At 42.0% G+C, this 21,220-nt stretch overlaps 1 protein-coding gene across 7 annotated transcripts in view; it reads right to left on the bottom strand.

Annotated features, from left to right (window-relative positions):
* ADAMTSL1 (ADAMTS like 1) overlaps nucleotides 1-21,220 on the bottom strand; it is a 674,175-nt gene that overhangs the window by 233,904 nt on the left and 419,051 nt on the right. For all 7 annotated transcript variants that reach the window (XM_043546994.1, XM_043546995.1, XM_043546996.1 and 4 more), the window contains one exon: nucleotides 10,821-10,948. In XM_043546994.1, the coding sequence (XP_043402929.1) occupies nucleotides 10,821-10,948 (128 nt within the window). The remainder of the gene's footprint in view (nucleotides 1-10,820; nucleotides 10,949-21,220) is intronic.

The following is a 21,220-nucleotide window of genomic DNA, read 5'->3' as shown; positions in this document are numbered from 1 at the left end:
GAGAGAGATCACTAGATCGTTACCTGTTAGGTTCACTCCCTGTGGGGCATCTAGCATTGGCCACTGTCGGCCGACAGGATACTGGGCTGGATGGACCTTTGGTCTGACCCAGTATGGCCATTCTTATGTTCTTAATTTTGAATCTGGATCTGAACTACATGACTGTACTATAATGCTTGCTTTCTTTAAAGCTCCTACAGAGAGAAACAGATTAGATGTGTAAGAATGACAGTATAACTTCTTTCCTGTAGATAAAACAGTTGTGCAAAATATTTACAATGAAACTCCAAACCACACAAAAAATTTGGCTGGTTTCACACTTTTTTGTTCAAAAATCAGAACAGGTTTGTTGAAAGGATTATGAACATGCAGAAACTCTTCAGGTGAACCCAGGCATATTTACGAGCTAAATGAGGGATTCCCAAGCATTTTCATAGTGTGGGCTACATCTCAGTAGACAGGTTGTTTTATGGACACCACTCCTATCATTCGCAGTTGCAGGAGCATCTTCTATTCCCATTCACAATCACATGGAGCTCCTTTCCTCTCATTCACAATCATGTAACATCTCTGTGGCAACTACACCAACTGCTTACATGGAAAAGTAACACTAGGAAAGTATTTCATGTACTATTACATGCTTTTTATGTGGTGCAGCAGCTGAAAATTAGGAGAGCCAACACCCTTTGACCAGCCAGCTCCCCAAGGACCATTAGCAAGTATGCCACAGATCATAATTTGGGAACTGATCATGTAAATTATGAGAAATGTACAGGTTCGCAGACTTTTGACTCAAAACTATGATTTAAAAATGGGGTTTTTGACATTATCTTAGTTGGAACCTGTAACATCTATGGAAAAATGGGGATGTTCCCCCATCAAATTAAAACAATGTAAGTTCTCCCAATCACTATGAAACCTTGTTTAGCCCACAGCGATTAAAACAAACAAAACAAAAATGATGCTAGGATGTTCAAATTAACTAAGTGAATTCTACCAAATAATGATATCAGAGTTTCTTGCAGATTTTAGATCTGTAACCACAGGACAATATTATGTGTACACACTCTCAGTTTCTATTCTAGGATGATGGTGTCAGTGAGAATCATTCTCCCAAATCAAATAACTTTGCCTGTACAAGCTGCTTAGTGATTCCACAAGTGTTATGATGACCCTATTTAATGATCATATGCGTTTTATTAGAACACTGTATCTAAACTTTTGGATACATATGTTATTAATAACAATGCCACTTTCACCCCAGAAACATTTCTGCTATGTACTGTATGGAATTTGTAATCCAGTGATAACAGAGGGAACATTATAAAGAATATATTTAAAAAGTTATTTTAAAAAAATCATTCCTACTCTGCTCTGAACATTTAAAAAGTGACTTTATGTAACAAAGGAAGCAGAGGGAATAATAACTAGAAGAGTTATTTATTTTAATTAGGGTGTGCACTTGTTACTTTCAAAAAGGACCCACCTCTAAATACAGTAACTGGGATGACGTGAAATATGACTTAGAACAAAACTGGGACCAGTCCAGATGTAACCAGCCAACATAAATGTAGGAAAGAAAATAAAATTCAAAGGAAGAGATGATGACATAAGTGATTAAAAAGAGTCTCAGAGGGTACCAACCAACATAGAAAAGCCAGCCACAAAGCCCTGGAGACAACCACTGATGACTACATTGCAATTAAACATCCACTGCTGGCCCTTGTCAGCTGACTTGGGGTTGTGGGGCTTGGGCTGTAGGGCTGTAAAACTGTGGTATAGATGTCTGGGCTCGGGCTAGAGCCTGGGCTCTGGGACCCTCCCCTCTCATGGGGACCCAGAGCTCAGGCTCCAGCCCGAGCCCAAACAACGACACTGCAATTTTACAGCCCCGCAGCCCTACGAGCCCAAGTCAGTTGATTTGAGCCAGCCACTGTTTAACTGCAGTGTAGACATACCTTCAGGGACTCCAGATGTCATCCTCAGGGTAGGAGCTCCATTAAGAAGGTCCCTGATCAAAGAAGGCCCTACCATCCAGCGTACCCTCTTGGAAAAGTCCCATACGGGGTTTTTGAAAACTACACAAAGGAAAAATAAAGCAGAGCTTAACAGAGAATGACAGCCATGTTAAAGAAGGTGTCACGTTCAAAACTGAGACCAGGAAACCTTTTTCCATGCAAAGCATAATTCGGCCTATGGAATTCACTGCCACAAGGTATGATTCACACCAGGAGCTTACCAGAAGTCAAAACAAAATTAAACATTTCTAATGAATAATAGAAATATCCAGAGTTAGAACAGTAAATATTAAAACGATAAGGAGTCATGGAAGGGCTATAAATCCTCATGCTTCAGGGAATAAGCCACCCCTCTAACTAGATGGGGGAGGAAGAAGGAGACTTTCCTGATGGCAGTACAGCAAGTGTGCACCCTCCTCTGAAGCATGTTACTAGCCTCTGTCAGCAAGAGGGTACTGGACCACATGGGCCACTCTCTGATCTAATATGGAACTTCTTATGTTCTTAGAATTCTAAAGGTCGCTTTAAAAAAAACTATAGAAATTTTATTTCTAAAGACATTTTTTCATTCTCTACTAAATAAGTTCTGTAGATAGTCTCTTGGGACAGAGAGAAAAAACCCTACCCATCTCCATTGTACTGGAAGGACACATGCTTTATATCTTCCTAAACATAAGGTTTCCTTTACACTACAACAAAAGAATTCTTACAATTTGTGGTGATCTGTGTTAAGATATTACAGATAAACCTGTCTATCTTCAGTTTGTCATTTGGTTTTTATGCTATTTGTTTCATGCGGCAAATATGCAAATACACTCATTGTATATGATCCAAGGTACAGTCTCATATTGTAAAGCTATACAAGGGCACCTCAGAGATCACCATGATCATCACCCTCCCACCTTGTGATTATTATTCTTTACATCAATAATATCCACCAGATTTATGTGGCTGCATTTCTAGCCCAGTATTAGTTCGGCCTACATTTTTGCAGGTGCTCTGGCAATTGACGTTACTGAGACAGCTAAGTCCATGATTGCATCCACAAATCAGGAGTATAGACCTCAACAGTTATTCCGAACTGAGGCTTGGAAAAAGTGCTGGAGCACCAAGGTTAGTAATGTGATAGCAAACTATGCTATGGACCTTAGAACCAAGGATATATTGCAGCGGTTCTTAAACACGATGTAGCATAACATATCTCAAACTCTCAAGTACTTGGTGTACCATCTTCATAATGTTAATCGGTGTTGTTACAATGGGTTCTTGTTCTGATACTGCCTTTTAAAGCAGCCAGCGCACCACGTGAGTGCACCATATACACAGCAGTTTCAGGATCACAGGTCTATACGAGGTTGGGTTATTTTAATTCCTTAATTGATAATCTGCACTATCAGGAAGAGATGGCATCTGGTGGAACAAATCCACACCTAGACACTGTCCTGGAAAAATGTTACACAGGATACAGGCATCATAAAAGTATGCCACTTATCCTCTCTCATGCCACAAAGAAAAGGTGTCTATCAATAGTTACTATACTGAGTGACTGAATCAAGCTGGAGTAGAACCAAGGATCTTTCCAACTTAGCAGAGCCACTGGATCCGCTTCCCTAAAAATCCAACCCACTACGTCACTAGCTTCAAGCCCTCTGAGTGATGTGCATCTGCCAATCTGGCTCAATGGATAGCTTGCACCACTTGTAACAGCTAGTGAAAAAAAGAGTGGGACTGCTCCCCAATGGCAGCTGAATTCAGAGACCCATTTTAATTAGCAAAACAAGTGGGGCTGGTGCAGCTGGATTTGTGGTTTGGACAGATTATGAAGGAGAAGTCACCCTCAGGAAGGAAGGGAGGGATTTAAATAAGGGAAAAAATGAATTCAAACAAGTGACTGGACCAGCATGAAGCCGCTAAACAATGCTAGGATTGTGACTCACTCCTGTGGATTCCCTCCCTTTCTCACCCCCATTACTTTTATTGCTGAGGAGAGCTTGGCAGGAAGATGTTAATGTTTACTTTCTTTCCCTACCACACATATATCACCCATCTAATGTCAAGAAAACCTCCATCCTGTTAAGCAGTTTATACAGGATTTCCTAGAAGAAAGAATGATGATAATGGATTTTGACCCTTAAACTCGGATTCAGCAGGTCAGTATCCATGGGATTTCACATTCCTCTAAGTATTCTGCTTTACATTCACACAGCCTAGCCCATGTTCCATTCTTCTGCCGGAAACAGCAGCAACAATAATGGCTCGGAATTCTAAGTAAATACTCTGGATTTTCAATTAACCTATTATCTCCTAAAATCATTCCTACAGCCCCATGAGTTTCAGCTTTCTTGCTGTCTCCTCCTTCCTTACTTATTATAAATTCATGAAGAATCTGGAAGATTGGGGCGGGGGAGGAAGAGGAGATCACATTTACCTTCCAGCCAAGACCAGAAGCAGCAGAATAATTTTAATATTATGGCAACACTTGCTAACATGTGAAGTACAATTCCAGAGCTCCCTGTGTATTTATAGGATTAGGGTGGGGTGAATTTAGATTAACAGAATTGATGTGACAGCTCTTTGCAATTGTAAGATATTTCCAATGAAAGTTGGACTCAAAACAGATTTGATATATACAAAGAATTCCCAGCTATTTATTTTTCTGTGTAAATCCACTTGCATCAACACACGCGCTGGGAATATTCTCTACCTTGATTGCAACGTACGCTTATTCTGTCGGTTACAAAGTTGAAGGACATAATGTTATTTTCACTCCAGCTGGGTGCTGAAATAGCTTCAGTTTCTATAGTAGGCAATAAATAAGGGCTAGATCCTGGGGAATGGAGCCAAGCCAGTGTATAAGGGCTTTTCTATCTGGTCTATCTATGTCTTTCTAGGGCTCCCATAAGCACAGTATTTAGCAGCTAATAGATATTTGGTCTGTGTGAAAGCAGTGCCAGGGCTGCTACAACAAGGCATAGGAAGGAGCAGCAGATGTGACTTGCTGCTCTCCCATACCTGTGAATGTTGGATCAGTGGATGCATGTAATGTGGGGATCCACTGGACATTCCCCGGGCTGCCATGTGTCAGCGTAATCTTCCTCTCCCTCTCAAGGAAACCTATAGAGATACTGCACGAAGATCATCCCCACAGTGCCAGGGGGTGTGGAATCTCCCTTCATCAGGTCTCAATTGCTGATACTGCCTTGTGCCACCGTACTGTAATTGAAGTACTTTGTGGCATTTTGTTGGCATACAGTGTGCCTTACCTACCCTCTTTACCTTAAGTCTCAAGAATGAGATCCAGAGACTGTGTTATCCCTTCTCCATAGCTCATGAATTTTAATATTGTGATGTCTTATTTTTTGATGATAAAACTGCTAATCAAATGGCAAGTCGCAGTACAGACAAGGCAGGTTGGAACCTTCTGTTCTCCCTGTTTCCCAACACAAGAATAAGGGGACATTCAATGAAACTGAAAAGGTAGCCAATTTAAAATTGAAAAAAAAAAAGAACTACTTTTTCACTTCATATAAAATTAGACTGTGGAACTCGCTGCTGCAGGGCATCGTTGAGGCAAATAACTTTGAATCTTACTAAGAGGTATTAGACATTGATACAGAGAACATGAATATCCAAAGTTATAAAAATTAATACTAACAAAGAATATTTGAAGGGATTAAAAGCCTCATGCTTCAGGATTTAAATCCATCTAACTACTATGGATTAGGACAATGTCTTCATGGAGCAGATTAAATCACATGTGGGAGTTCCTACACCTTCATCTGAAGCATTTGGCACTGGCCACTATCAAAGACAGTATATTGGATTGGAGGGACCTTGGGTCTGTACCAGTCTGGCAATGCCTGTGTTCCTAATTTAGTTATATTATTATTGGTATTACAATAGTTCCTGTAGTCCCTAGATGAGATCAGGACCCCTTGTGCTATGCACTGTCCACACATGCATTGTATGACAGTTCCTGCCCTGAACAGTTTATAGTCTAAAAGACAAGCCTGAACATGTGGGAGAGGAAACAGAGACACAGAGAGGCAAAGTGACTTGCCCAAAAGTCGCAGAGCCAAGATTAGAACGCAGCTCCCCTGACTGGCAGCCCAATGGGCTGTCCACTGCAACACACGCAAATAAGGATCACACAACTGGGTCCCACCTCTTAAATGTACTGTACATGCAAAATACAATTGGGGGGGGGAGAGGTGACAGAGAGCTCAAAATCCACATCTTCTCATGATTTCTCCTTTTCATTTTGTAAGAAGTGTTAGAAGCAGTACAGCATAGCCCTTTTGTTTTTGAGGATATTATTTTCCCTCTCTTTTCTGCTCATACAATATAATAATATATATTTGGCCAAATTCTTCTCTCATTTACACATGTGCAAGCCTCACTGACTTTACTAAGGTTGTAACCATATAACTGAGACCAGAATTTAGCCATTATATTTAAAACCATGTTTTCAAAAGGAAGTGGCTGCATTACTAATTAATTATATCTTACTTAACCACCAAAAACCTTACACCAGAGCTCAACTCCAGTATTCTGCTCCTCCTATAATACGTGTATTTATATCCCACTGGTATCAAAAGTAGCTCTGCACATGCAGAATATTAGTTTGGAGATAAACCAGGCAGCTCAGAGAGGAGAATTATGTCCTACGTACCCATTATGTTATTTTATTGACTTATGCAAACATTGACGTTAATTGGAGTTTGCTGAATGTAAGAGCATCAGAATGTCAGAATTAGGGTCTTCCACAGGGATCTGAAAACAGAATTTCAAGCTAACACTTCGTTCTTGCACAATTGCCACAAAGGCTTAACAGCAAAGCAGTACTGGACCTAACAAATAGCAGGAGCACTGTGATACTAATCAGAACATTGGCAACTGCAGGTTGGAAAGAAATTGATTTCAGTTAGTCAGCTGCATTTTGTTTAAAAATGGAGCAAATATTTTTTGCATAGCTTCAAAGCTGACAAGATGGGCTCCCTCTCTGTTTTCCCTTGCTGTTCTGGGAGCCATCACATACCATGAACATTCCTCACAGGAGAAGAAATCTTTAGGTTTGCTTTGTGGGTTGCTTTGTTCCACAACACTGAGCTAACCTGCCAATTTTTGATTTGTTAAAAAATTTCTAGCTTCCTCCTTTTAATTTGATTTGTTGTACAGTTCTCTATATCATGTACATTTCTGTAACGTGATCAAATGTATTAAGCAATGTTCCACACATATTCACTCAGGTATTTCTTCATATAGTCTTGCCAGGTTGTCAACTGTCATATATTTAGGGGTTTATTTCAAAATCCCCAATGTTTGGGTGTGTTTCTTTCCTCCCTCCCTTACGCCCCAACGGCCTTTTTTTTTTTTAATTGTAAAATGCTTGCCCAGCACAAAAATTAATCATTTAACACTTTTTAAATTTGGAACTGCATACAAACCAGAAAAAAAGGAAAAACAGTTCTGCATTTATGACCGTGCTAGTTCAGGGTCAAATTTTACTGTTTACAATTTATTGTTACCGGCTAGCAGAAGTTGGTCACATAATAACCCCCTGCATTCCACATTAAAAATATGGATATCAATCTCTGATTGGACACAAGCTCTCATCCGGTTTCATAAGGCAGAAAGAATAGATTCTGTATGAACGGGGCAGTGAAAAGCTACTGTATTAAAGACAAACGGAACTGATTTATGAGTTTATTCCATAGACACTCTCTGATTCTGCCTTCTTCCTTCTCCTTATGTAGACACAAGGACGTGAAGAGCAGCAGACCCACTGGGACAGGAGGCTGCATAGGTGGATTCCACACACCCTTGTGCACTATGGAACATTGATCACTGCTCCTCCCTCTATCACAACACTGAAGGTAGCTGGGTGGGGCGGGGGACAGAGATGTGGCCAGGAGGCCCAGACATTACAAAGATCCTCTTGCCAGACATTAATCCCCACATAAGGGACATGTGGCATGTAACAGATGCTACCTTACGCTGGACTCAATAGCATTCTTGATGTCCTGCATGCTTGAGAGTCACTGTGACTCCGAAGTATGGTTGGGTAGAGAAAGTTCCCATCCGAGCATCTCCTGAGTGGATCTCCTGAGGAAAGCCTATGAGCTGTGGCTTTGCACAGGGACAAGAATTTGGCTCCCAGTATAGAAGCAGAACAATCCATTGGCACTTTTACCCAGGGAGGGAATGGAAATGTACAGTTTTCTCTTTGACTTCATGGGACACTCCCTTATCAAACAGAGCACTCTACGCATCAACCTAGTAATCAACAGTCAAGATCGTTGGGGTCAACGGGTAGTGATCAATGGCTCCATGTCTAGTTGGCAGCTGGTATCAAGCGGAGTGCCCCAAGGGTCAGTCCTGGGGCCGGTTTTGTTCAATATCTTCATTAATGATCTGGAGCAGTGTTTCCCAAACTTGGGATGCAGCTTGTGCAGGGAAAGCCCCTGGCGGGCCCGGCCGGTTTGTTCACCGGTTTGTTCAGCCTATCGCGGCTCCCACTGGCCGCGGTTCGCTGTGCCTCGCCAATGGTGGCTGCAGGAAGCGGTGGCCGGTACGTCCCTCGAACCCCTCCACTTCCCGCAGCCCCCATTAGCTGGGCACACTGAACCGTGGCCAGTGGGAGCCGCAATTGGCCGAACCTGCAGATGTGGCAGGTAAACAAACCGGCCTGGCCTGCCAGGGGCTTTCCCTGAACAAGCAGTGTGCCAAGTTTGGGAAACACTGATCTGGAGGGTGGCATGGACTGCACCCTCAGCAAATTTGCAGATGACACTAAACTGGGAGGAGTGGTAGATACGCTTGAGGGTAGGGATAGGATACAAAGGGACCTAGATAAATTAGAGGATTGGGCCAAAAGAAATCTGATGAGGTTCAACAAGGACAAATGCAGAGTCCTGCACTTAGGATGGAAGAATCCCATGCACCGCTACAGACTAGGGACCGAATGGCTCGGCAGCAGTTCTGCAGAAAAGGACTTAGGGGTTACAGTGGATGAGAAGCTGGATGTGAGTCAACAGTGTGCCCTTGTTGCCAAGAAGGCCAATGGCATTTTGGGCTGTATAAGTAGGGGCACTGCCAGCAGATCAAGGGATGTGATTGTCCCCCTCTATTCGACATTGGTGAGGCCTCATCTGGAGTACTGTGTCCAGTTTTGGGCCCCACAACTATAAAAAGGATGTGGAAAAATTGGAAAGAGTCCAGCAGAGGGGAACAAAAATGATTAGGGGACTGGAAGACATGACTTATGAGGAGAGGCTGAGGGAACTGGGATTGTTTAGTCTGCAGAAGAGAAGAATGAGGGGGGATTTGAAAGCTGCTTTCAACTACCTGAAAGGGGGTTCCAAAGAGGATGGATCTAGACTGTTCTCAGTGGTAGCTGATGACAGAACGAGGAGTAATGGTCTCAAGTTGCAGTGGGGAAGGTTTAGGTTGGATATTAGGAAAAACTTTTTCACTAGGAGGGTGGTGAAACACTGGAATGCGTTACCTAGAAAGGTGGTGGAATCTCCTTCCTTAGAAGTTTTTAAGGTCAGGCTTGACAAAGCCCTGGCTGGGATGATTTAGTTGGGGATTGGTCCTGCTTTGAGCAGAGGGTTGGACTAGATGACCTCCTGAGGTCCCTTCCAACCCCAATATTCTGTGATTCTATAATTACAGGTACCAGGAGAGTCAGCTCTAGTCTCTGTGCTGTCTAGTTCTGATGCTAAAACACACAATGTTTTATTTTTGTCTTGTGATGCAATGTCTTATGCCACCTCATGTCTTTGCTAAGCAGTGTTACGTGTTGTAATATCAGACCTATGCAACATGTTCAGAGAATGCTTTTCTTGATTTATTACATTTTAATTTCATCGGTATGTGAAAGTAAACATATGCAGGATGGAAAATTATATTATGTTCATATGCTACAATATAAAAGGTGTCAGAGAGAAGTTTTAAGCCACAAAAGTTACAGCTGGAGTTTTTCTTCATATCCTTCTCTAGCAGATGCCTATTTATACCTATCACATAGGCTTGGCTTATGAGGGCTATATTGACTTGAGTAGATGTAAATAATACTTACTGGAAATATTTCAGAAATAATGCTTATCAATAGTACAAAGTGCTTTCATCTACACTTTACAGAATGGGAAACTGAGGTACAGATAGGTTAAGTGATTTCCCCAAGGTCCCACAGCATATCAATAGCAGGAATAGAACCCAGGTCTTCCATCTCTCAGCCAGGTGTCCTGACTACTGGTGCATGCTGCCTCTCAGAACTATTTGGTAATTTTATCATATCCTGTGATGGAAGGAGACTTTATTGCATGAACTGTCTTTAGGGAACTCTGGTAAATTTGAAGAATACCATCTGTAGTGCTGTTATCATTCTCACTTATACAGCCCAATATATTATTTTGTGTCTATGTGATGCATTTACAATCTCTATGTAGTGAAAGGTTTCAGGGTGCTAAACCTGGAGAATTAGCTCCAGTCCAGGATGTGGGTGTGAAAAGGATTACCACTCAAACACAGATGGTGCATGGGAGTTTCACTTCTCAGTAGCTGGCAGGGTACAGTACTGTGCAGAAGAGTTTGGTTCCTCTCTGGGTTTCATATTTTAAATGGTTTAGTGGACTATCAAACCTGCTAGCTGGTCGCCTGAGTTAAAAAAAATATGCAACCTTCTTCCACTGAGGCTGAAATTTCAGCACCATCCAGCACATCCACTGCTCTTTATGCTGTGACATGTCAGCATGTTGCGTTCTCCCACTGCTAAGATAAAAGCATTTATCAACTTACTTGCTGCTCAGGCAGCGTCTGAGTGAATAGGAAGCCCCTCCTCCACAAGTGCGTGAACATTCGCTCCATGAACCCCAGGCATCCCACAGTGTATCTCGGTCTTCTTCAGATCGAGCTGTTCTGGAACTCTAGAAGAGAAAAAACAACACCACATAACCCAGGAGATTAGTGAAGAAAAAATTGTTTTAAATAAATCTTACTGTAATTCACTTAGCCTTTCTGCATATCAGATCTGCTGCAGGCCTTAGCAGACCCTGCAAAAAGCTGTTTTGCTGAAATTCCTAACTGCTTGGGATTAATGTGGTGTTCGCAGTAGATGGTGTTTAAGGTACCTGATTTCATCGTTTTAGTGTTCACATTCCACCCCAGCCTCAAGACAGGGGAGGATTAATATGAAAGAGCATTTTATACAGCAGTGAGATCGGGCATTTTCTGTGCTTGTGGGGAAGGGGACTGTCAGTAGGGCAGAAGAAAAAAATTCGGGGTTATTCATATGAATATTTTTGCTGCACTAGAAAAGAAGAAAACAAAGCTCATTTGGACAATTGGTTTTTCGAGGAGAAATTCCATAATCTGAGCAGGTGATTGGGCTTGTAAAGTATATGTGTACAAATGGAGGACAACTAAAGTATGCATTGAAAAACTGGCTCATTGCACTTTGGGCCGTCCCTAAAGAATGCTGCATTTTTATTTTATTTAGAACAGACTAGAGGAATGAACAAAAATAGGGGGAAAGCTTTTGTGGAGGACCATTTTAAGCATCATTACTAACCACTGGTATAGCAGTCTGGGAACCTGTAAATCTGCAGGGATTCTTCTCAGAAGCAGAGACAGATCAACATAGAAATCAATCAATCACCATAAACAGAGATATGTACAACTTTTGTAATGAAATCTGAAACCTGGCAAAGACTCCAGTGTTATTCACAGGAAGAAGAGAAAGTACGGACTGATCTGGGGCAGTGAACAGTTACATATATGTCTCTTCAGAACAGACTTAGAACATATCACAGCCCTAGACCTAGATCCAAATTCAAACCCTCAATATCCACTGAGTTGGGCATTATGCCTGCTGCCCTCAGTCTTTAAAACTGTCAACCACCTGGGTCTTACAGTGTGAGAAATGTGTTATTCAGTGTAAAGGTACCATTGTTTGTATTTGTAATGCAGGAACCAAGAGTTTATTATTTATCCTAACTTTTACTACTGAGGGAATGTTCTAAAATGGGAATTTTCTAATCCTATCAGAGATGGCAGGGTGTGCTGTAGCATACGTTCTCACAGTCACATATTATACAGGGTAAGCACCCAGCACCAAGGCTGGCTGAAGAGAAGACAACACTTTTACACAATGCCCCAACATTGAGCTCAGCTGGCTCTGCTCAAGCATCTGGACACATCTAGATTACATGGGCATGCCCAGAGGCTTAACTTTGGTGTTAGTGTAACCCCTCTCATATTAGTTACTTGAGTACAAACAATTTGCCATGACTTAGTGGTACATTGTATGTACTTAACAAAACGTGGGGGAAATGAAAACTGAAAAGCAAACTGCCTTCAATGGAGTTGCACCCATTTATACGAAGATGAATTTGGTACTCTGTTCGTGCGTGTGAGAGAGTGTGTTCCTACGTCTGTGTTAATTCACGATATTAAATAGATGAACATTACAGAAATGTCTGATTTTCACAATGATCAGTACACTATTAAACTCCCCACTATATTACAGTATGAGTTCACATTAATTGATGGGTCTCTATTCTTCCTACTTTATTCTATTGGTTACATAGTGGTTTCTGCATTTGTTTTCCTTTAAGAAGTTGTTGCTACAAGTGTCTTACAATAAGACCCCTTATTACTTTGACATGTGTTAAGAAAATTTAGAGGTAGCTTACACTTTGGGAAATTATTGATTAACCCTATGCATGCTGTGCTGCAGAGCACATAGGAAAGCATTACACCTTTTTTCAAGGCATTCCTTTTAGTTTTATTGCCACAAACATCCATATGCAATTCAGGTGTTGCTTCTCTAGGAACACAGTTAATCTGCAATCTCCAAAGGCACTGAAGGGCTAAATTGATTAATAAAGGATAGATGTTTTCTAGTTCTCTGATGCCTTCTGAAGAGCCCCTTTCAGAAAAAAGTAACAAGTAAATTTTTTAAAAAATACTTAAGTTTTGAAGGCTCACTTTTCCCCTCAGTTACATGAATGAGGTATATGGGAATGCACTTGACTAACAATTTAGTTCATGTCAAAATACTTAGACGTCACAGGTTGAAGTGATAATCAAATCGTATTGTTATATTCACTCCAAAGGCCTGATTCCACTTTCACTGATACTGATGTGAATCAGCAGTTACCCTGTGGAAGTCAATGGTGTTAAACCAGTGTGAGATCAGAGCCAGGCCATAAACTGGCAACTGTTAAGAAAAATTAAGATTTTCAGGGCAGCAATCAAGCCAATTTTTCTTCGCATCTCTGTACTTGTCTTTTATCTTGCCCAGTCTTGGAAAATGAGTCACATATATATGGGTGAAAAAGCAAGTTGTTACTCTCCGGCAGCAGCACTGAACACAGCTGTTTATTTTTAAAGAAAGCCCTGAGTAAGTGGTGAGGCTAAGGCGCAGGGCTGACAGACAAGCCATATAACATCATTGTCTGCTGGACCCTTGCAATGGCACTGGTGCTGCATTCCTGGCACTATTGCTCACGTATTCTTAGAGGCATAACAGTTTGTTTTTTTTAAATTAGAGTATACATTTTGAAATATACACGTGTGTAGAGCTCTGCCCCCCCAAGTAAACTGAGCTGGATATATTCGCCTTTTCAATTCTGAAGCCACCTCTATCCACTTGACACAATTCTCATGATACCAGATCCTCCTGATATACCCCTTTCAAGAGGGTATTAAGGGCCTGATCCAAAGCCCACTGAAGTCAATGCAAAAACTCCCCTATTATGTTTAATGGACTTTAAATGGATCAGACTTTAAAATTATAGGCTGCAAGCAGGCCCCAGCACAATTTGTAAGGTGGAGTGCAAAAGAGAATGTGATGAGTAAATGACTTGGTTTGGATCTTCTTTAAGAGATATGCAAGTGAATCTAGTGACTGAGGGATCATTGGATTGAACCAGAGGCATACAGTGGGCAAACTTTTATCATGCAGGTCTACTAAAGCACCTCAATTGTGACCCTCCTACTCCATTACCGGACCTCTCCCATGCTAAGGTTGCCCGTCATGCCAAATTGTGTGGTGGTTTTGAGGATGTGGCCAGTCTCTATTTCAACTCTGCTGCACGGCATGGGTACTAGAAATGTTTCTTAAACAGGTGCAGTACTTTCTTCCCCAGATGCAGCTTTCTTAAGAGCAGGTTCTAATTTATATGGGTAATTGAATCATGTTTAAACCACTGTGACCATGCAGGACTATATTGTTTTGCTTCGGATCCACCAGCTGTAAAAAATAGAATGAATTAATTTAGTGAGAGAGAATATTGGATCCAACCATTGTGTGTATTATATTGATTAGTCACACTAAATTCTATTCTCTCTTTCTCACCTTCATGAAAATGCAGCTCAACTTAATTTTGAATCAACCCTATAATTGCTTGGCATAAATGCAGCAATTAACATAAGTATAAGGGATTAAACTCTTGACTATAGCCAATCTTCCCCCCAGCTGCAAAAGATCACACATGCAATAGATTCCCATATGCATTCCATCCCCTCGATGCAATATTATTAGCTTTTACATGGGAGATCAGAATAGCTGGAAGCCAGTTTACTGAGGTTATTTCAACTGGCTGTTTTCTGGCTACCGGCTTCATAAAACAAAATTGTGTGCTGCTTGTTTCTATTTTTCAAAGAAACAAATATCTTCAAATTGCATACAGATACATGTGCTAATTATTCAGCATTGGTAATAAGTCCTGTCTGAAGAGCAGATAAACAGGGTTACAAGGTGAAGCCACATAACTGAGGACTCTTACCTCATCACAAGTTACAAGCAGCCCAACTAGACATGCGAAGGGTCCAAATTTCTCTGAAATAAATTGCACACCCACCCAGAAGAGAGCCATGTGCCGGTTATTTGCATTCCAAGATTTGTTATAAGACCTATATATTCCCAGAAAGCATGTGATCTCAAGCTGGAACAGGCTCCAAGTTTTCTTTTAACAAGTGGAATAAACATAGTTCATTTCAACTCAATCCATGTTTAATGTTAAAGTAAAGTGAATTTCCCTCCTCTGAACTATGCATTTGAGACTGAAATCCTAGCATTGCCTTAAAAACCATTTGAAATCTAAAATCATTTGTTTATTGCAAATTTGAAGAGCCTGGAATATAAACATACAACATGTTTAATCCAGTTGAATCTATTTTCTTTTTTGGTTTATGGCATTAACACTTAAGGATTTACTGTACAGTACAGATTTAAGACAAAAACTTATACCGCAAGGAAAATCATTTCAGTCCCACATAGTCAATGATTCTAGAAAGCAGATTTGACTAAACTGAAGAATGCATATTAAAAAAAAACAGCCTCTACATTGTTAGCCCAGAACATTCTAGTTATGCTACTATACACTTTTGTAATATTTCAACCATTACCATAGAATTCTTTAGCAGATGAGAAGAAGCAGGACTATACCACGCCAGAGCAGCTGAGAAATTCTACCACCATCTGAAGCTCCCTTCAACTAACACTTATTTCCTTCTTGGAAAAGTCTTTATAAGACATTGGTTGCTTTCCTTCAGGTTGATGTTTCTCTAAATAGCACTAAATGCCAATTGCCCAGAATGCAGACTCTGGGCACGGCTCATTATATGTTTCCATTGAGATCAGAAGGGTTTTCTTCACGCTGGCAGTCATAAGCAGGACTCAGTTTGATCTCGCTTTTAGCCATCCACTGATTTGTCTACAGTCATTTCTATTATTTGTCCCAACAGCTGAGATATCAACTGCAGAAATATCACCTCATGTAAGAAATTCCCAACAATATGGTTACGAATGACAAGCGTTAAAAAACGGCCAGGAATAACTGAAAGCAAATCTTTCCTTGTACCTCATTGCCTTAACATACACTTCACCTAGGACTGATCCTGCAACTACCATGTGACATAGCAACAGACCCCCGCCAGAAGAAAGGAAAGTGAAAACTGAAAAATCTTTGAGTCGTCAGAGAAATCCCCATCACTATTGATTATGAAAGCTGGAAGAATCAGGCACATACATAAAGAGTGGTGAATGCACAGGGCTTCTGGTCCCAGAGCCTTACAAAGGAGAATCAGGTTTTAAACTAGAGGGCTGTACAAAACCTTTGCCTAACAGATAAATAAATAGACTGGGTTTTTCAAAGGAGTCTAAAGGAGGTAGGAACCCAATCACAATAAACTCAGTGGGAGCTGGGTGCCATGAGGTACTTCAGGGTCTCCCTTAGGCTTCTCAGAAAACCCCATCTTCATTGTTTAACAATCAGCGTTGTTTATTACAGTCTTCAGGTTTTCATGTTATTTGCAGAACAACAGGTCTTCCCTCCCCTAATACACAGCACGTAGTAGTCATTTAAACCATTTGGGAATAGTATGTGATACAACCCAAATGTCACACCTCTTGAGTTACAGCAGCTATGTCCACGGTGAGAGAACCATGTTTCTTCAGAGAGAGAGAGAGAGAGAGAGAGAGAGAGAGAGAGAGAGAGAGAACATGCATGAGCATATATGCGACGGGAGAATGGGATGGGGAGCAAGACCTCAATTTATATTCTAAGCTCTATAAAAGAAGTCTGTCCCTAAGAAAATAAATGAATTGTTCACATACTGGAATTCAATTGAAAATTCTGTTTGGAATGTGAGCCTCCTTATTGAAACCAACTATTTGCTCGTGTCAAACAAAGACTACCACATGCAAACGTAGATCACATAAGTTTAGCTCCTCCACCAGTTCCAAAGGTTCAGATTTTCCTCCTCCTCCAGTAAATTGCAGCTGGAGTCATATCCTCCAAGCAGCCAGCGAGTTCTAGAGATGAACCAGTAACACAGCCCATTGAAAATGCCATTAACCCACTGACGGATGAGGATGCTGATATGGAATCGGAGTCACAGCTATTTCCTAGATGATATTTGCTGCTGGTTTTGGTTAGGAAATTCAGATCATCTGGTTCTTATCACAGCCCCAGTTTGGGGATATGGTGATATGTCAGTGACAGCACTGAAGGCCATTGCCCAAACTTGTCTTTTGCTACTGCAGAAATGAAGCCAGTAATAGAAAATAATATTTTCTCTATATAAAGCCCTCCCTCCCTCCCGACACACACAGTTATACCCCTACCTGGGTTTCTGCCAGGTTATGTATTCTCTCTCTTTTGCTATTGTTGGTGTTTCTTCTTCTTCAGGTATGTCTGACAGGTCAAGAATTTGCTACAGTAAAACGATGCTGTCTCTAGTGTGTCAAGAAGTAACTGCATGCAGGGCTTAGCTAGGTGCATAATGTCAGGAGACAGGAATAGTGACTTCATCCCTTTTTAAGGAATAAAAAATTCACAATTTCCCCCAGTGTAAATATAGGTTTTACAAATTTTCACTTGCAAAATATTGTGCATCCTTCTTGCATTCCATCCAAGGTGACAACTGGATTAAAGCTCTTCTAGGAAATTGCTTGGAAATCTGTTTTTTGACAGAAGGCAAAGCTAGAAGATAACTTCACAGCCAGATAAATTAATATTGATAATTACTGTCAAACAAAATGTTAGCTGCTAAGGCATTTCTGACTAGTGGTTGGAACTTCCTTGGCTATTATCTCTGGAAATCTCACAAATCAAATATTCTAACAGTGTTTCTAGTGACCAGAGCATATGTTTAATATATTTAGGCACAAAGAGTTGTACACTGTCTGATACAGTACCACAGTATTGAGGTACATCAGCTGTACTAAAATATGTTACCATTCTCATATCTCATCGTAGCAGGGAGCATAATGGTTATCAAGAATCACCAGGCTCTTCTGTGAAATGCATTAGTGGTCTCAGTCCAGCTTCTTGTGGACACATGCCCATTTCATGGAAACCACCACCACAACGGGTGACCCTCTGATGGCAATCTCAGTGGAGTTGCAAGGACTGAATGGGTGTGAAGACTGAACTAGCCTCTTACCTTAGAGGTGCTTCCTTCAGGTCAGGATGGAAGAACATTGGGAAGGTGGCGTGAGGTTGCTTGAATTGCTGTTACCCCTACCGTTCCTCTTCTAAGGCAAAATAGAAGACTCCAGTCTTCATTGCTGCTAGCCCGCCAACTTTCAAGAGAGCCGCACAAACTGTAAGAGCTTGATCTTGGGCTCCTTGCACGTACAAAGTTACTGAACACAAAGGGAGTTTTGCTTGCACAGAAGTTTTACTTTAAAAAGTAAAGAGTTAGCTGTCCACTGTTGTGGTTAGCAGCCCACACGTGGGGTTGTTTCATGACAACAACTCTGTTGGAGGAGGCATGATTTACTGTGTATTGCCTAATCAAAAGGATTTTGCTGCTTAGAAAAATACACAAACCCCTGAAAGCTCTTAGTTTTCTGGCAAGTACCATGGAAGGAAAGGGTAATGTTGACAGTAACAGTGAAGGGTGTCATTTCTTAGAGATAGAAGTCATCATAGTCTGCTTGCCTTGTGGGTCTTCCACTTCATGGTCAGCTGTAGTTTCCTCCCATCTGCCAATGTGCCGCTGATGCAGCACTAGTTCAGTGCACTACAACTCAGCAGCCATTCAGCCTGGAAAATCCACTTCTCAACTGTGTCCCCTTTTGCATCAGCTTAACTCAGGCAAAGGGATCACAAGTCCGCCCTGTGGAATATCCTGGCACAGGACACCCCCAGTGAGCTCTCTCTGATCCACAAGAGAGGCTCCAGGGCAGAGGCATGGAGGGCATGTGCTGGGGGTGCAAGGGACAGCTGGCTATTTTGTGCTGGTGCCTTGTCCTATAAGCCCATTTTTTAAGAGGACTGAGTTTGTTCTATACTATGAATGTGTTAAAAATTTCTAAACAGAAGATGCCTAGTTATTTCTAGATTTTTATTTTATTCTTTATTATAATTTGTTTGGATCATCCCTCCTGCAAAACAGGGAGAGGCAACTCAGCGGAGGAAATCTCCATGAGAATCCCTGGGCAAAAAAGTCTCTCTTGACTATTCTCTTTGTGTTAATGTGGGACAGAGATTCCCCCTTCCCCCAGTAGAAAAACTTGGCAGACCTGCACCAGCTCCAAGCTCCTGGCAGTGGAGGTCCAATGGAGTTGTGATATCAGGGGCTTCCTCTGGCTGCAGCTACTCCAGAACTCCCATGGGGGGAGGAAAGAGCTCCATGGAAAAGATATTCCACCCTCCGGTTATACTAGCTTTCCTAAGGAATCGTTGTGAGGGCAACTGGGGTGCAATGTCCCCTCCCCTGCACTCCTGTCCTTAGCCTGTATTAAGACCGAAGTCACCCTCTGAGCATCAGTGTCCTTAACACAGGATGACTAACCATAAGAATGGATGGACACACTTACTTCCTCTACTTATTCAGCAGCTCAATATGCAGAACAATATTTAATGGGAGGTGGCTGAAGGGAGCACATGGTCCATGTCATGCCCATTGGCTTAGCCTCATGAGACTCCCATTGCCTGAACATGTGCCACGTGGCAATACGGCCACACAGCACTTCACAAATTGTATCCCTTCATGGTTTATAATGCATGCACTAGTTCACAGCAATAATTAAAAAGAAAAAAAAAGCTTTCTTTAAGAGCCAGACAACCATTTCCCACAGCTGGACTGGTGTTCGTATCCCAGGAGAAGCATGCCAAAGGTGCTCTCACTTGTTCCCCTTTAAAGAGCAGGAGCCAAGCTGGGGGGGGGGGGGGTGGGAAAAGAGGGAGGTTGGGAGATTGGCAGAGTATGGCGCGGACACTGTATTACCTCAATATGTGGCACGCTATGCTCACCGTAATATGTTATAACAATGCCTTATAAAATCAGTCACACTCTCATTCCGCTTAACCATGTAAAAATAAACACCAGTGGGGCAACACAAGTGAGAATAAGGGTATGTCTACACTATGAAATTAGGTCAATTTTATAGAAGTCGATTTTTAGAAACTGATTTTATACAGTCGATTGTGTATGTCCGCACTAAGCATATTAAGTCAGCGAAGTGAGTCCCCACTACCGTGGATAGCATCAACTTACAGAGCAGTGTACTGTGGATAGCTATCCCACAGTTCCCGCAGTCTCCGCTGCCCATTGGAATTATGGGTTAAGCTCCCAATGCCTGATGGGGCAAAAACATTGTCGCGGGTGGTTTTGGGTACAAGTCGTCGGGCCGCCCTCCCTCCTTCCCTCTGTGAAAGCAACGGCAGACAATCATTTCGCACCTTTTTTCCTGGGTTACCCGTGCAGACGCCATACCACGGCAAGCATGGAGCCCGCCGTCACTGTACGTCTCCTGGGTGCTGCTGGCAGATGCGGTACTGCATTGCTGCACAGCAGCAGTTCCTTGCCTTCGTGGCAGATGGTACAGTAGGACTGATAGACATCGTACGTCTCCTGGCAGACCTCGGTGAGGTCAATCAGGGGCGCCTGGACAGACATGGCCATTCTCCTCTTAGAGCACTGAATGGGAGCCAGAGATTCCAGGTCATTCTCTTTTTTAAGTTTTGTCTCATGGAGAATCAGTCCTGCTTGGAATATCATGCGAGCTGGAGGCTTCTGCCTCAGGCTGCTCTCTCAGCTGGCAGCACCACGCGGTCGCACCTACCCCAGCCTACCCCTTGCTCCCATGGCTCATGAAGTCTGGACAGTAGTAAGGAGCAGTTCAACTATAGGCTGAGCAAGTGCAGAATGGTGGTAGAATTTGCCTTTGGATGTTTAAAAGCTCGCTGGCATTGTTTACTGACTAGGTCAGACCTCAGCGCAACCAACATTCCCATTGTTATTGCTGCTTGCTCCATAATATCTGTGAGTAAAGGGGAAGACGTTTATGGTGGGATGGGAGGTTGAGGCAAATCGCATCCGATTTTGAGCAGCCAGATACCAGGGTGATTAGAAGAGCACAGCTAGGCGTGCTGTGCATCAGAGAGGCTTTGAAAACCAGTTTCATGACTGGCCAGGCTTCGGTGCAACAGTTGTGTGTGTTTCTCCTTGATGCAAACCTGCCCCCTTTGTTGATTGTAATTCCCTGTAAGCCAACCACTCTCCGCCCTTCGAAATAAAGTAACTATTGTTTTGAAACCATGCATTCTTTCTTGATTAATTAAAAAAAAAAAAGAGAGAGAAAATGGACAAGGTAGCCTGGGTGGGGTGGGGGAGGAGGGAAGGACAAGGCCACATTACTTATTGTAGCCACACTAAAAATCAAACTGTTTGAAGGACAG

The sequence above is a fragment of the Chelonia mydas genome, chromosome 5 (assembly GCF_015237465.2).
Source record: "Chelonia mydas isolate rCheMyd1 chromosome 5, rCheMyd1.pri.v2, whole genome shotgun sequence".
Taxonomy (NCBI): Eukaryota; Metazoa; Chordata; order Testudines; family Cheloniidae; genus Chelonia; species Chelonia mydas.
The sequence above is the reverse complement of the archived record's forward strand: the minus strand, read 5'-3'. Positions and strand labels throughout refer to the sequence as shown.